Raw genomic sequence first — 18,075 nt, 5'->3', positions numbered from 1 at the left:
TTTCTTTTACATTCTCATAACTGCACTGCATCAATATTAGTTCATTATTCTTTATATCCTCCAGGAACACACTTATGATTTCACTTTCCGGGTCATTCATGCACTTATTATCCGTAAACATGAACTGGACAAACTGTTTAAGTTCAAAGCTTAAAATTAACAAATGAAGAGCAATATTATAGCAATCACACTTAATACAGTGATCTCTCTGAAAACATTATTGCATCTCTCGTCTCTGGTTCAGATCAGTTTATGGTTAACACCCACTGAAAACTATTGGGAAACAATTCAGTCTCAAGTATTTTGGCTGTGTTTTAGGGAAAGGGGGAAGGGACATGATGATGCGCACACAGTATGAAAGTGAAAGTAAAGAGAAGCAGAGCTTTAACAATTCTCATCATGATCATTTTCTGGTGCGTAACATTTTTCCAACTGAAAACCTTGGCTATGTAAACTCTTATAAGTTATTATAAGTGAAATGTATCTATTCCTTTATTGTTGTTGTTGTTGCTGTTTTTGCTACATGTTCTTTTCATTTTGTTTTGCTCTTTTTTATATCGATTTTTATCCACTCTATGTGGTTTTACTTACTTTTTTCAACTATATTTCATGTTTTATTTTCTTCCCGGTCCAGTATTATTGTCCTTGTCCTTCCAGTGAGCATGTCCATGCCGTTGGGTGGTTGGGTGCAGTCACCTGGACATCCGCATGGGTATGACCCTGATGTAAGGCACGAGGAGAAACACTGTGCTCCGAGCGGACACAAAGTCAAACTCACTCTCACGCACTTGGACCTGGAGGAAAGCCATAACTGTGAGAATGATGGCTTGGAGGTGTGTGTTAGTGGTTATGTTTAGAAAATTTCACAAATATTGTGAAGAATCTGACTTATGACATTTATTTGTCACACATATTGTAAATGCTTTCAACCCATGATTGGGTAAATTTCGTTTAAATTGTGTATCATCCCAAAATACTGTGTTGTTTCAAATTTGAACTTTTTTTTAAAAGTATGTGCCTATACAGAAATTGACTCCTTTATATTTTGTGTTAATATGTGTCAATTAATTTTTTGTCCAGATATGGGCAGATGAGGAACTCTTGTTTACTTTGTGTGGACACAAATCTTTGAGTGAGCTGCAGACGTTCATCAACCCCAAACTTTACTCCAACCCTGGAGGCTGTCTCAAAATGTCATTTTTCACAGACTACTCGAATCCCACGAGACATGTTGGTTATCGAGGCTTTTACACCATAAATGGTGAGGAATAAAAAAAGATTATTAAAAAAGTGGTATAAACATTGAAACACAACTTCTTTGCTGTTCCTTTTGGCGAAGAAATTACACTTCAAATGTAATAATTACAGCGGAGAAAATAAATATTTGACACATCAGCATTTTTATCAGTAAGAGGATTTCTAAGTGGGCTATTGACATAAAATTTCCACCAGATGTAGCCATTAAGCCAAATATTGAATTCATACAAAGAAATCAGAACATTTAAGTATACAAGTTAAGTCATAATAAATAAAGTGAAATGACACAGGGAATAAGTATTGAACACAGTTTATTTAGTACTTTGTAGAAAAGCCTTTGTTGGTGATTACAGCTTCGAGACGCCTCTTGTATGGAGAGACCAGTCATCTGCATTGCTCAGGAGTGTTTCTGGCCCATTCTTCCACACAAATGGTCTTTAAATCTTGAAGTTTTATTGTGCCTCTTTTCATCTTCAGTTCTCTTCATAGATTTTTTATGGGATTTAGGTCAGGTCATGGACTTGATTTTCTTTATTTGAAACCACTTCATTGTTTCCTTGGCCTTGTGTTTGGGATCATTTTCTTGCTGAAATGTCCACCCTCTTTTCATTTTCAGCTTTCTAGATTTTTATCCAGAATGTCCTGGTACATTTCTCCATTCATCCTGCCTTCAATAATATGAAGTCTGCCAGCTAACCTTTGCTGAAAAGCAGCCCCAAACCATGATGCTTGGGGTGGCGGGCAGTGCCTTTTCTTCTCTAACCATGTGTAGAATGACTGCCAAAAAGTTCAATTTTGCTTTCATCTGACCATACTATAGTCTCCCAATAATCCACAGGCTTCTCCAAATGGTCTTTCGCAAACTTTAACCGAGCCTCAACATGCTTTTTGTTCAGCAGTGGAGTCTTGCGTGGTGAGCGTGCATGGATTCCATGGCGGTTCAGTGCGTTGCTTATAGTTTTCTTTGAAACAACAGTACCTGCTGATGCAAGGTCTTCCTGAAGTTCTGCCCGAGTGGTTCTTGGCTCTTGGAGAACTCTCCTGATTATTCTTTGGACTCCTTGGACAGCGATCTTACGTGGAGCACCTGATCGTGGACGGTTTATGGTGAAGTGATGCTCTTTCCATTTCTGGATAATGGCCCTCACAGTGCTCACATGAACATTCAGCATTTTGGAAATGCGCCTGTAACCATTCGCCCATTTAGCGATAAGATTATGAAGATCTTGCTTTTACCCATCATGAAGTCTTTCCTGTGTGCCTCCTGGGACTAAAGCAGCTGATATCAATTAGTACTCATAGGGGGCAGGGTTTCTCTCTCAATACTGACAGATTTCAGGTGATCTCCTGGCTTTCTATGTCATTTTGCACCATGTTCTACTCATGTGTTCAATACTTATTCCCTGTGTCATTTCACTTTATTTATTATGACTCAACTTGTATACTTAAATGTTCTGATTTCTTTGTATGAATTCAATATTTGGCTTGATGGCTAGAAATCCCCTTAGTGATAAAAATGCTGATGTGTCAAATACTTATTTTCCCTGCTGTATTTTCATTTAAAAACAAGCTGGTTGTGTCAGTTTGTATTTGAGAGTCGGCTACATCAATCCTTTGTCATTGCCTAACCAACTTTAAATCTGAAATCCTGCCGACTTTCAGATGTTAATGAGTGTGAGGAGCTTGAAAACAAGTGCACTCAACGCTGCAATAACTACATTGGGGGTTATCGATGTTTCTGCAGACCAGGATATCTCCTCGACCCTGATCAACACACCTGCAGAGGTAATGCCCAACCTTCCAGAATTTCCACAACAGTTTAATTTGACGTTTGTTGTGTACAACAAAGGACACCGATCAGCATGTAAAGCATCAGCAGAGTGTATGCACTGTAAAAAGGATTTTGTGGTGTTGCTGTTTCAACTTAATTTTTCTTTAACTTGCAATTTCTGAATTTGTTAATTCAACTTAAAATCTAAAGATTTTACTGTCTCATCTACAAACAAGAAAATGTTTAATTCACTTAAAAAATGTTTTCCTTCATCCAAATATAAAAATGATGGTAAAACTTCATCTATATTTTATAACTTGAGCCAATGAAAAATAAAGAACTTGCCCTAAACAATATTTTCTAAGTATATTTTTCTTGTTAAAGAAAGTCCATTAAATGTATTTCTTGTCCAGTTTTAAGAATGTTTGTTGGTTGTGTCACCATTATAGTGAACAGTGTTTGTTTTAGAGCTTGATAGCGTTTCCTCTGACTGCTACAACGTATTGTTTAAAACATGTTTGTTGTGGTAAAAAGAAGCCAATATTGTAATAATCACAGTGGTGATTAGTATCTGATGCTTAAGATTGTCATACAGTGAACTGATTCATTAATTTACTGGTTGATCAACAAAAAAGTTTTTTGTGAATAATGTAATACTACATTGGAGATCAAGCACTCTAGCAGTTTATAATTCTTCTTTTTGCCACAACAAACATGTTTTGGGCAGTGGGTTGTAGCAGCCGGGGGAAACACAGCAAGCTCAAGAGTCCAAACACTGATCACTATAATGGTGACTGTAAATGAAACATAACCAACATAAACTAAAAGGGACACTCCACTTTTTTGAAAAAACTCCCCTAGAGTTAAACATTTGATTTTTACCATTTTGGAACCCATTCAGCCAATCTCAGGATCTGGTGCTACCATTTTTAGCATAGCTAAAACTGGGATCTACAGTATGAACAGACTGCTGGCATCAGCTATTCATTTTCACAGTAATTTTCATTCTCTTTGTCAGTTAGCTGTGGTGAAACTCGCAGAGGCTCTCAAGAAGGTGTGCTGATGTCACCAGACTGGCCTGGGTCATACCCGGAAAATTCTGTCTGTTCTTATATTCTCAGCACAGAAGAGGATCTGCAGTATGAATTAACATTCACAGAGTTTGATGTGCAGATGACAGAAGATGGACGATGCAGCGACTCTTTAACTGTAACCATGAACTGTAACACATTATACACAACACATACTTTAATATATAATATTTAATATAATCTTTTTCTGTTTGATCTCTTCCATATCTTCTCTCATTTTCATATTCATTCCCAGATAAAAACTCTCTCTGGTATCTCCGGGCCATACTGTGGGCATAAGCGCCCTCCTTCACCTTTCACTACCAGATCTCACCATATTGAAATCATCTTCAGGTCTGATGATGACGGAGCAAACAAAGGGTTTAGACTGAGTTACAAAACCAAAGGTCTGTTCTTCTTTATCTTATACGCTAATCAGGTTTTTAACAGTTAATGCTCCGTTGATGTATTTTCAGGCACTTAATATAAGAATAACTTACTCTAAAACTAGTTGTTTGTTAAAAACAGACTTACAGTTTTTATCAAATACAACTTGAGGAATAAGAACATATTGTGATATATTTAACTTTAAACATGTTTTTCACAGAAAAGAAATGTTTTGGAAATGTGATCAAAAACTCTCAGCTGATCCCGAATTTACCTGAATATTCCCGGGGTGATAAGATTACAGTGCAGTGTAATGAAGGACATGTATTAGACATAGTAAGTACTTATGGTGGAAAACATTCTGTAAAGAACTAAGGGGTACAGAAAAAATGGATAATTTTAGAGATGATTACATGTTTCAATAATTTTTTTTATAAACATAATTAATTAAATAAGCGAGGAGCTCAGATGCAAAGGCCTCAAAAAATGCCACCTCCGTCATAAATATAGGTAATAATATTAACCAAATGCTCTCAGCACATATTATCCCAATCAACAATTTGATCTCTCAGTGAGGTCCCCATGAGCTCACAAGATCCTCATAATATGGTCACAATGTGTAACCATACTGCACACTCACTGTGTGCTCATATGAAGGTCACAATATGAGGTCACTGAACACTCACTGTGAGCTCATATTATCCATAAAGAACGCAATTTACAAAGTACCAGCTGTGGGAATCAACCCAACAACCACTGGGTTACAAACAAGTCTGACACTCTAACCACTCTAACCAGTCACATTTACCTTCAATCTGTGTGAGCTTTCTTGAACCTTCACTTATAGGCTTCTTGATGCCACAACATGTCTTGATATTCCATATGGGATATACATTACACATAATAGATAGGGCTGTATAAAATGTTGTTTAGAAAGTGTCCTAAATTTGATATTATTCCTGAAATATTTCATTATAGGTAAGAAGGGTGACGTTATACTCTTGGGCCAAAGTTTTCCAGACATATGTGTACTGTCATGCTATGACAGAGTGAGTGTACCATGACCTCACACTGTGACCATAGTATGAGTGCACTGTGAGTATGGCTTAAACTATAGTTTGATAGTTATATATATCAGAGGTGTATAATACTTAAGTATTTTAGTTACATTTTCCAGTCGTCTGTGCTTTATCGGAGTGTTTGTCTTGGGAAAAAATTTACTTTTCTTTACTAAAAATGTTCACTACATTCTAAAGCATAGAATCATACTGTGTATTCCTTTTATATTGCATATTAAAATTGATTTAATATCTAATTACATAAAAATTGTGTACTTTTACTTTCTTGAGTAAAAGTACGAAAAAAATTTTACTTGAGTAAAAGTACAAAAATTACTAGATGTTTAATGTACTTAAATATTAAATATAAACCAAAAACTTGAAATTATGAAATGTAGTGGAGTAAAATTTATGATAATATGTTTTGGAATGTATGTTTACCAAAGAAAAACACGAATAAAATACGAATTATTGAAAATTTACTTTTATGTAGAAAGTAAAAATACTTAAGTACTATACAACTCTAATATATATAGTTTGGTCACAATGTGAGGTCATGGCACACTCACAATGCACTCATACTATGGTCACAATGTGAGGTCACAGCACACTCATAGTGCACACATACTATGGTCACAATGTGAGGTCATCATGGCACACTCACTGTGCAGTCCTATCATTGGTCACGATTTAAGGTCACTCACCGTGCATTACTCACACCATGGCCACAACATTTTGAATTCACAATGAGCTTGCATATTACTCACAGCGTGAGAATCTCACGGTATGGTGTGATTTCACTGTGATCAAAGCGTGATCTCACGTGTTGACTGGGATATTTATCAGATACCTTTGGTTCAAATCAACTTAATCCCAGCCTCTGACCATTCAGAAATACTGGCTTGTTGAAGTTGATTTTAGGGGCAAAGTCCTCTAAGTGCAAGGAAGATGAATTGAATGATGGCACATGAAAGACTGTGTTTCATGTTCAAACTTGGGTCCTTTCTGAGGACCTGAATGCAACCCGTTTGTGGCAGTCACGTGGATAATCCTAATATGCGTTTCATCATTTGCATTGTTTCTAGTTGCATCTTTACTGATTTTGCAACTGTTTACTGTCTTGTCCAAAGAAGAGAGTTTTTTTTTTTTTAAAAAAGCTTGAATGCACTTAGAGGGTTTTGCAGCAAAAGACAAATTTGTTAAATACCAATGAAATGACTAAAGTGACATTTGAAAAATAAGGTATTTCAATTACTGATTTAAACCTTTTTATTGCAATTAAAGATAAATTACTGAACCTAAACAAAACAGCCTGATAAAAAAATGCTCAACATGTTAGACACACTTAGAGGGTTTTGCATCTCACCTCCTCAATTATACTAAATAGCCTATCATTTCATTTTGTAAATGCAGATCTGTGCATGCTGACAGCTCTTTCATCAACAGGATAATAGAAAACAGCTGTGAGCATGTATATGTTGTGTGTCAAATATTTGTCATAAGAATTAAATGTATTGTAATCTTTAAATGGACTATTCCCACTTTTCCCACAGCTAGATGGTGTTAAACATGAGTATGAATCTACATGTCAAAGCAATGGACAATGGAGTCATGTTATCCCCTGTGAAAGTAAGAAAATGTTTTCTTGTTATGTTTTCTAGATTTGTGAGCAATTCTTTTTCTGAACAATGAGAGTTTTGAGATATGTTGGGGCAATCTAACAAACATTGAGCATGCTAACTGAGCTACGAGGTTTTGTGATATAGTCACGTAATTTAGGACAAAACAGTTGAGTAACCAATACGTGATAATCACACGAAAACAGGAATTCGTTATACGATCACGAAAAACGCAGAAATTCGTGATAATATCACGAAAAAAAGAATAAAAATATTACGTGACTATATAACAAAATTTCGTAAGAAATTCATACATATTTTAATTCGTATGAATTCACATGAAGTTAATCGTGCAAAAACGTATGAGTCTTATGAAAACAACAACAACGAAACCCAACCCCTAGCCCCGCACCTAACCCCAACATCACAGGGGTCAAGGCAAATCATACAGAAACTTACGAATGTGGTCATATGAATTAATACGAATTAGCCAACTCATAAAATATGTACAAATTCTCGTGAGATAGCGTTGCAGCAACATACAAAAGAGTCCTGGTTGAGACAGAATGGCATTAATAAATAAATACATTTTGCAATATTTAATTAACAAAAAATAATTTGCTTTTCCTTTCAGTTATAGATTGTGGCACTCCACCACTTCCAGAATTGACAGAGCTAAGAGACGAAAATAATATTCGCACAACATTTAAGGAACAAATCAGTCTCAAGTGTTCATCTAAATATTACCAGATGATTGGAAATGGTAAAATGTAAACCACAATCAATTTAATGCTTAATATAAATCAGCAATAACTTTCACACTTGTGTTAACCTTCTTACTTTTAGGTAACTTCATCTGTAATAGTGATGGCTATTGGGGATCTGAAACTGGTCAAAAACTGTCCGAAGCTTTACGTATATGTGAACCAGGTAAATTCTAAACTCGTAATGAAACAAATACATTTTGGATAGTTTACTAAAACTAAATAATCTGTCAAAGTTTACTCATACCCATGGGTGATAAGGGAGTTTAATGAATAACAAATGTTTCATCTTTGGGTGAACTATTGCCATCTCCGTTTTATTTTTCTCTCTTTTATATGTGTTTCTTAGTGTGTGGAATGAATAAAGACAACCTTGTTGGTGGCAATGTCTTTGGTGGGAAGCCAGCCAGACTGGGAGAGATTCCCTGGCAGCTCTTACACCGGCAATACACCAGAGGTGGTGCGGCTCTGATCAGTGATTATTGGGCCCTTACAGCAGCTCATGTAGTGGATGGATATGAAAATACAAACATGACCTGGTTAGGGGGAATGGTCGATGCTCAAAACAAACAGAAAACAGAAATGAAGACAGAAAAGATCATTTTTCATCCAGGCTACAAAAAAGTTGGTAGATATGTGGATCAAAAAAACTTTGATAATGACATTGCACTTATAAAAATGTCTGCCAGGGTGCCACTCGGTCCAAACATCAGGCCAGTGTGTCTACCAAATACACCTATAAGTGAGGGCGAATCAGGAACAGTTTCAGGGTTTGGTGGATTTGAGAAAGCAGAAAGAAGTCAACTTTTGCGTTTTGGGGATGTTAAAATATATGCCCTTAATGAATGTGATTCAATGAATTTGCCTGTCACTGATAACATGATCTGTGCTGGAGATGATGGTGTTGACAGTTGTAGAGGTGACAGTGGTGGTCCATTTTTTTACCCCAGACTGCAGCAGAAGTCTGTAGATGAGCCCTATAGGCTTCTAGGTCTCGTATCATGGGGCCCTTCTGAATGTGGAGATAAAAGGTTTAAAGGTTTCTACACTAAAGTCATTAACTATCTCGACTGGATCAAAGAAACTATGGAAAAAAACTAACATCAGCCTTACATTCAGCTTTACATGTCAATGTTATTCAGGACAAAGTTCAGTAATTTAATTGATAACCAATATATCTGTTTCATCCTCTACAATAAAATCGTCTTCATGTATAAAGATATTATTTTCCTTACTCAAAATATTATAACTGACATGGCAAAAGCAACTGGTTTGTTATACATGAGGTTATATTACAAGGGTGTTTGCATGTTTGGGTAAAAATGAAGATCTTATTATATTGGTTACGTGTTTTTTTCTTTAATGGTTGTTATTCTAATAAATCCTCAAACTATTAAATATCTACCAAGATATTATGGCTACTGTGTTTATGCTGTTATACCACTAATTCTATCATCACTAATAAAAATATATCCAATGCACACCAACTTTTTTCCTTCAAATCAGTTAAGTCACAATAAACAGTCAATGGTATATTACAATTGCTGTTTTTTTCCACAATGTTAAAAAGTGAGAGATGGAAATATGTAAAAGAGAACAGCTTTATTTGGGCAATCAGCTGTGTTCAAACACATTTGGGACATTATAGGGAGTAGGGAAGACACATGATGCAAAGTGCAAGTTATTTTCAACTCCCACAGCTCAAACATGTGTCGTAGACTAGGACTTGGCTTAAGGTTTTATAGTTTAACTTGCACTGACAGATCTTAAATTAAGTCAGTGCCATTGATTTGTCTCACAATACACACCATTACACCATTACCAGATGCTTAAACATCTTAATTTAACTAAAGCCTAGTCTTGGCTTTAGCTAAGCCTTGTCTGTTAAACCAGGGGTAAAGCTCATAAAAGTTCAGACTTTTAGGGCGGTTTCTTGGACAGGGTTTAGATTAATCCAGGACTAGGCCTTAGTTAGGACATTTAAATAGTTTTTACAAACAAACCTTACAAAAAACAAAACAATCCTTTTGTTGCATTTTAGTCTGGGACTAAGCCATGTCCAGGAAACTGCTCTTTTGTTGTCTGCACAAATAAATGCACAATAAATAAAAACATTAAAAACACAAATATGCCCCTTTATATTTTCCAAAGATGAAATACATTCAATCATTTATTTATTTAAAAGACTTACTGCTATATTTGGAAAGCAGCATTAAATGGTCTCTGTAGACTTTAACCCTCAGTGATTAAGCAAACAGGTTAAAAAACGCAACAGGGATTACGGGAAAAGTTGTGTTCATCCTTCTTTTTTTTCTACCATAGCCAAAACAAACAAGTTTACCTTTATCGTGACTTTTAGACTCTTATTTTCTGACATGTGATCCCTGTGATTAAACAACATAACTGGACAACCTTATGAACGCATTACTTGCCTGTCATGGGTGAAATCCATCTCATAATTTGGTAAGTTTATTTTTTTGTAAAACTTTAGCCTCATGATTATTTTAGTACATAAACATACCAGGCTTAAACAACTCCAAGATCATAGGTTTGCTCTTAGAAAATGCATTATATGCCTTATATACATTAGGAGACAATCATTTTTAGAACATATATAATCAATTATTGCAATTTTGATATATTTTCTTCATTCCTATTGGAAAACGAATTTTCCAGCCTGCTGTGGGCATTTGTCAATATGTGTAAATGTGAGCCGCTCATGTTTGGGGAGGTGACTTCCCCAAGATACCCCCAACCATATTCTACGGATCACCAGGAACAATGGGACCTGGAGGTGCCACAAGGATATCAGATCCAGCTAACCTTCAATCATTTAGACATTGAGCCCTCTCCAAACTGCTACTATGATTCTCTCATGGTTAGTGATGCCTCATAAAAGGTTTTTTGTTTGTTCAACTTACTAATGCTGTGACCTCATTTGAGTGACATCTATATACAATACTTTGAATTTTTAACTGTGATATATGATATATTATATGAATATATGAACATGTAATTGTGATAACTATCATGTCTATCACTATCTTCACACTTATTTAAAAGAAATTGGGTAATTGTTTATGTTCAGGTTTTGTCTAATGAGAAGGTTCTGGGAAAGTTTTGTGGCAGAAATTCAACAGACACATTTCATCCAGGACACAAACATATCTTAGCTCCTGGAAATCGTCTCCAATTGGTTTTTCAAACGGATGACTCAAATCACGAGTCACACCTGGGTTTCTCTGCATTTTATCAGGCCATTGGTGAGTTTTACAGCATTATAATGTCAAAACATTTTTTTTTAACTATTACAATGTGCATGTACATTCTTAATATATATAGTATAGCATGTGTGAAAGACATTCTGGCAGTATCATAATAGTATCACAACCCTTTGTGTATCTGTTCATGATCTAAAATTTCGACTACCTATTCCCACAGACATAGACGAGTGTTCCTCTACCAGTTTGGAGAGTAAAACAGATCCTCCATGTTCACAGATATGCCTCAACACTTTGGGCACCTATTTGTGCGCCTGTCATCATGGTTTCCAGCTAACATCTGACCAACGCACCTGCATCTGTGCGTGCTTACAATTACACACTCATTACATTAAGAGTGTCTACAATGAAATACTTTATGCAATAAATAAATAAATAAATATTAAAATAAAAAAGATTGTGTTTCCTCACTTTGTTAGTGGACTGTGGAGGTGGGGTGTACAGTGAACCAGAGGGGGCCATCTCCAGTCCTGGGTACCCAGACCCATCTCCACTTGATCTGCACTGTATCTACAGTATTTCTGTGCAGCCAGGCTTCACTGTCACCCTTAACTTCAGTCAAACCTTCCAGATAGAGCAGGTCTACGAACAGGAACAAGCCTGCCTCTTCCACTGGCTGCAAGTATGTTTTGCTACAAACCTCGGTGTGTCCGTCTTTCCATCCATCTGTTCTTCTTTTAGGACTGAACCAACAAATTATGTGTGACAGATATGTGACCCAGTCTGTGAAAACCTGGCTAAAGTGATTTTTTGTGATACATAAAATAATCCTACATAATGTAAAGAACACTATGTGAAAATCTAACTTTGATATGGCTCAGTAAATTCAAGTCAATGATTGAAATCAAACTTGCTCCTGATCTCATAATTAGATCATGAGGCTTTATCACAGATATAGGGTCACATATCTGTAATCTAATGTACACACATTTATCTGTGTTGCTCTTAGGTGTCTATCCCAGGGAAAAAAACACAAAAATTCTGCGGAAATACAAGCCCTGGTATCCTCTTTACTGGTGCCCATTCGGTTCAGCTTGAGTACCACACAGACAGACATGGACAGAGCCAGGGATGGAGCTTACAATACACCACTCACAGTGAGAAACAAATGAATGTGACTTTCATTTTAAGCTGATCAATATTAGGCTGATCATATTACTTCAATATAATCACTGATGTTCTGTGATCAGTGTTGTTAGCTGTTTAATCCACACATAAGTACATTTTCAGTAAATTTTCATTTAATACTGTAGGACAACTGTGGATGCTATGAAAGTACAACCCCAAAACAGAAAAAGTTGGGACACTGTAGTAATTGTGAGTAAAAAAGTAATGGAATAATTTACAAATCTCATGAACTTGTTATCTTTATTCTATTGTGAATAAAATATAAATCAAATGTTGAAAGTGATACATTTTGAAATGTCATGCCAAATATTGCCTCATTTTGGATTTCATGAGAGCTACACATTCCAAAAAAAGTTGGGACAGGTAGCAATAAGAGGCCAGAAAAGTTAAATGTACATATAAGGAACAGCTGGAGGATGACCAATGTTTAGGAATAGTAATGTTGTCCTATTCTTGTCTAATACAGACTTCTAGTTGCTGAACTGTCTTAGGTCTTCTTTGTCGCATCTTCCTCTTTATGATGCACCAAATGTTTTCTATGGGTGAAAGATCTGGACTGCAGGCTGGCCCTTTCAGTACTCAGATCCTTCTTCTACGCAGTCTTGACTTTGTAATTGATGCAGTATGTGGTCTGGCATTGTCATGTTGGAAAATGCAAGGTCTTCCCTGAAAGAGACGACGTCTGAATGGAATCAAATGTGTCTAGAACTTGGATAAACCTTTCGGCATTGATGGTGCCTTTCCAGATGTGTAAGCTGCCCATGCCACATGCGCTCATGCAACCCCAAACCATCAGAGATGCAGGCTTCTGAACTGAGCGCTAATAACAACTTGGGATGTCCTTGTCCTCTTTAGTCCGGATGAAATGGCGTCCCAGTTTTCCAAAAAGAACTTCAAATTTTGATTCTTTGGACCACAGAACAGTTTTTCACTTTGCCACAGTCCATTTTAAATGAGCCTTGCTCAGGGAAAACACCTTTGCTTCTGGATCATGTTTAGATATAGCTTCTTTTTTGACCTATAGAGTTTTAGCTGGCAACAGGGAATGACACGGTGGATTGTGTTCACTGACACTGTGTTCTGGAGGTATTCCTGAGCCCATGTAATGATTTTCATTACAGTAGCATTCCTGTATGTGATGCAGTGCTGTCTTAGGGCCCGAAGATCACGGGCATCCGGTATGGTTTTCCAGTCTTGACCCTTACGCACAGAGATTGTTGCAGATTCTCTAAATATTTGAATGATATTATGCACTGTAGATGATGATAACTTTAATCTCTTTGCAATTTTTCTCAGAGAAACTCTGAAAACTATTTTTCGCTGCAGCATTAGGGGAATTGGTGATTCTCTGCCCATCTTGACTTCTGAGAAACACTGCCACTCTGACAGGCTCTTTTTATACCCAATCATGTTGCCAATTGACCTAATAAGTTGCAAATTAGTCCGTAAGCTGTTCCTTATGTGTACATCAAAATTTTCCGGCCTCTTTTTGCTACCTGTCCCAACTTTTTTTGGAATGTGTAGCCCTCATGAAAGACAAAATGAGCCAATATTTGGCATGACATTTCAAAATATCTCACTTTCAACATTTGATATGTTATCTATATTCTACTGTGAATAAAATATAAGTTTATGAGATTTGTAAATTATTCCATTACTTTTTTACTCACAATTACCACCGTGTCCCAACTTTTTCTGTTCTGGGGTTGTAAAACTGCTATAAATCCTTAAATATCTGTGCTAAACTGCATTTGTAAAACACATCGTTTTAACAGGGGTAGAGTGTCCAAATCCAGGCCAAATAAGCAATGGAAGAGTCACCCCGAAATTTCCCCGGTACTTGTACAGAGACTACATCCAGGTGTCCTGCGAGACTGGATACAAGCTCATGATGGGAGATTTTAGTTTTTGCAAATAAACAAGAACAGCAAAATTGCATTTGGTAATACATAAATCCAACTAATCCTTATTTATCTTTGGCCCTGTATTAGGGAGAAAAAGAGATTAAAAGTTTTATGACCATGTGTCAGAGTGATGGAAAGTGGCATTTGACATTACCAGAGTGTAGGAGTAAGTAAAAACACATCAAATCTGCTTCTGTATTGGTCTGTCCATTCAGTCAGTCTTTGCATCCATCTAAAATAAATTACCAATGCATCCCCATAACATATATATTTTTTAAAGTGTGATGTGTAGTTTTGGTTCCACACATGGCACACACTTCACATTCTGTCACTTTGCAGTTATTGATTGTGGAAATCCAAAGTCTCTGCAAAACGGTGGGGTTAAAGCGATCTCTGGATCAAACAATCAATATCTCTCTGTCATCGAGTACCACTGCAATGAACCTTATTACTCTTTTGACAAAAACCTTCAAGGTCAGTAAACGTAAAAAGTAAAAACACACTTTCATTTCAGTGATTTCAAGACTTTTAAAAGCTTAACAACATTTGACTTATTTTCTTTGTCTTGTTTAGTTCGATACACATGTACAAGAGACCGGAAATGGACAACCTTAGACAACAATGACATTATTCCTCCCTGCCTCCCTGGTAATGACTGTGATAAAACTTGACAGGATGTTTGAACAGACAAATGTACATTAATACAGAACCAGAATGACTGACACATCTCTCTTTCTCAGTGTGTGGCATGAATATAGATATCACTGCTGGTGGAAGAGTCTTTGGTGGGAAGCCAGCCAAATGGGGACAGATTCCCTGGCAGCTCTTACACAGGTTAAATCCCAGGGGTGGTGCTTCTCTGATAAGTGATTCCTGGGCTATCACAGCAGCTCATGTGGTAGATGGATACGAAGACACAACCATGACTTTCATTGGTGGAGTGATTGATGAAAGAAATGCCAGTTCAGTCAGATTAGAGACAAAGAAAATCATAATTCATCCAAATTATAATAGGGTGGGTAAAGATGGACACCAAGTAAACTATGATAATGACATTGCCTTGATCAAAATGTCTGACAGTGTGACGCTTGGTCCAAACATCAGGCCAGTATGTCTACCAAAAAAATCTGATGGACCTGTAATGGAGGGCATGAAGGGTACAGTCTCTGGTTTTGGGGGAATTCGTGGTGCATCAACAAGTAAACTGTTGCTTTATGGGGGTGTTCAGGAATATTTCCAGTGTGATACATTCCGTATGCCTGTAACTGATAACATGTTCTGTGCTGGAAATGATATTGACGGCATTGACAGTTGTCAAGGCGACAGCGGTGGTCCGTTGTTTTATCCTGCTTTGGGGGAAGCGACTAAAGAGCAGCGCTTTGAGGTAAGGGGTATTGTATCATGGGGTCCCACAAAATGTGGTCATGAAAGCTTTAAAGGGTATTACACGAAAGTGCAGAACTACCTGGACTGGATCAGAGAAACTATGGCAAATAACACGCAAGAGCCCTCTGTCAGTCGTTATCCTACAGATATACTGTAGTATACACTCTCAGAAGAAATGCTAAGAAAGCTGTCACTGTGACAGATCCCTGTTAGTCCTATATGTACAATTTAGTACAGATATGTATACATTTGGTACCAGTACCTTTGAGGTATGCCCTCTTTATGTACAAGGGTGTGCTTTTTAAAATGGTCTCGCCCCAGTGACAGCTTTTATGCCTTTGAGAGTGTACAGGTTTTCATTGCAATCATTCAGATTCATTCAAATTCTTGTTAAAAGTGTAAATGTGTATTTTGACTTATTTGTTTCAAATAAACACATTTGGAGTTTGAAAAAGAAGTGTGTTTGATACAACAAGCATGAAAAAATCCCTGTCTGTGAACTTTGGAGCATCAAAGTTTGATTTCAATCATTGATTTCACATTGATTTTAATCTTTGGCATGGCCCTGCTCAGTTAATATTAAAGATATCAAGGTTATATTTTCACAAAATCTTTACATTATTTAACTTAAAAAAAGACTAGATGTTTTTTTTTCACAGTCAGGGAGGGTTACATTTTCCCTGATTTCTTTTTCCTATTCACACTATACCAATGTACACTGTAATCTTAACGTTTTAACATAATGATTAAAAATCCCTTCATACATACCCTAAGGGTATTAAAGTCTGTGAAAAGTCATTTCAGAGAATTCTTTCTAAACAATTCTAAACGCATTGTAAATGTTATAGAAGTGAAACACATTACAAAGACTTTGAACTATGTAGTAGCCTACTGAATTGTGGAGTTAAACAGTTTTTCCACATTTCTGTGTTCAGGTTATTTGGGCAGGGCTTAAATGGGGGCTCGATGATGCACTGGAGCTACAGAGCATGACCCTGCCCCTAACACTATTAGGAGCATCCATTCAGGTTGTAGTGGGAGTCCTGCAGGGATGATGTATTTTTGTAGGCCAACCTAGAAGTTAGCAGCACACTGTGGGAAAAAACGTGTTTGTCTTTAAAGGAGCTCTACGTAGGTTCTGAAATTTCTAACCGTTACTGACACCAGTAGCCATTATAGAAACTGCAGCCAGTCTCATGCTCGTACGAGTGTGCCCACCGACAACCAGAGTTGCCGTAGCAACCACAGACAGCTCATTGAGATTCACCAGCATGTTTACAAATGTAAGAAAAGTTACAGTACTGTAAGGTTATTGTTTGACAGACCATATTTAAGTAAAATGTTGCAGTGCTACTTTATATTTTCAACAGAAGTCTACTTCTAAAAGTTTTGTAACACTACACTGTAAAATACACTCCCGACACTCACAATCTCAATGCACTCGTGCTCTGAATAAAGATAATTCATATACGAAAGTAACTTTTGAAACGGTCCTGTGCTACATGCTATCGTCAGCATTACACCACAAAAACAATGCTATCGTTAGCATTATACCACCAAAACAATTAAATAATATATTACAAATGCCCTGTAACTATGTCTTACCTTTGCAGTAAAAAGAAAGCCAGCTTGGGGTCTGTTTTCATTGGAGCTCCCTCCAAGAATCAAATGCCGTTTACTCTTGTCTTTGCCCTGACGCCGGTCACGCTCTATTTTGGCCACACTAGATGAGTTTTTTTTTTAAACTTACGAGGAGTTTCCGTGAGTGTCTGGATTGTGCTGGAGGTTGGTCACTTCTTTCCATCTACAGAGTCCATTTGAAACATGCTAGCGATTGCCGCTGTTTACTAATGGCTGCCGTTCGTGTCTATATGGAATGCCCAAGTAGACGAGCACACGCATGACATCACATTTTGAATTTTCGCGCCAATTCGGACCAGACTCCTCCACACACAAAAGAGCCTACAGGCTGATAGAGACAACGGTGAAGGACAGTCAAGGTGTCATTCTTTCTATTACATCATGGTTGGCTCATAAATAAACAAATGAAAACTCTTAAAGATTTTTTTAATTAATAAGCTACACAATGCCCCTTTAACTTATGTTTTTTTGCAATAATCCAAAAGGGAAAAATAAATGAATCACATACGAAATGGAAGTTTGTGTTTGCATAATGTGTTTTAATATGTGTGTGTACTGTGTGTAAGCCTATATATATATATATATATATATATATATATATATATATATATATATATATATATATATATATATATATATATATATATATATATATATATATATATATATATATATATATATATATATATATATATATATATATGAAGAGTTTGGTTCCAAAACGCAATAAACGCCATTTTTGAAAAAAATGAGTTACTGCCAAAATCAGCATTATATCAGGTCAGTAGTTAAAAGTAAATTCTTAATTT

The 18,075-nt window shown here is 36.5% G+C and overlaps 2 protein-coding genes across 2 annotated transcripts; both read left to right on the top strand.

Annotated features, from left to right (window-relative positions):
- The first annotated feature begins 262 nt into the window (after window positions 1-262).
- LOC129448199 (complement C1s subcomponent-like) lies at window positions 263-9,413 on the top strand. Its single transcript, XM_055210390.2, has 11 exons — window positions 263-413; window positions 635-833; window positions 1,081-1,261; window positions 2,920-3,042; window positions 4,047-4,237; window positions 4,355-4,505; window positions 4,706-4,821; window positions 7,097-7,172; window positions 7,797-7,925; window positions 8,009-8,092; window positions 8,276-9,413. The coding sequence occupies exons 1-11, from the start codon at window positions 355-357 to the stop codon at window positions 9,025-9,027; spliced, it is 2,061 nt and encodes a 686-aa protein (XP_055066365.2). The 5' UTR covers window positions 263-354; the 3' UTR covers window positions 9,028-9,413.
- An 815-nt stretch (window positions 9,414-10,228) lies between these two features.
- LOC129448198 (complement C1r-A subcomponent-like) lies at window positions 10,229-16,082 on the top strand. The gene is made up of 11 exons (XM_073872249.1): window positions 10,229-10,389; window positions 10,603-10,804; window positions 11,015-11,189; window positions 11,368-11,508; window positions 11,627-11,829; window positions 12,157-12,304; window positions 14,111-14,234; window positions 14,332-14,405; window positions 14,579-14,713; window positions 14,813-14,887; window positions 14,980-16,082. Exons 1-11 carry the CDS (start codon window positions 10,364-10,366, stop codon window positions 15,780-15,782), a joined length of 2,106 nt encoding a protein of 701 aa, XP_073728350.1. The 5' UTR covers window positions 10,229-10,363; the 3' UTR covers window positions 15,783-16,082.
- The last annotated feature ends 1,993 nt before the right edge of the window (window positions 16,083-18,075 follow it).

The sequence above is a fragment of the Misgurnus anguillicaudatus genome, chromosome 10 (assembly GCF_027580225.2).
Source record: "Misgurnus anguillicaudatus chromosome 10, ASM2758022v2, whole genome shotgun sequence".
Taxonomy (NCBI): Eukaryota; Metazoa; Chordata; class Actinopteri; order Cypriniformes; family Cobitidae; genus Misgurnus; species Misgurnus anguillicaudatus.
The sequence above is the reverse complement of the archived record's forward strand: the minus strand, read 5'-3'. Positions and strand labels throughout refer to the sequence as shown.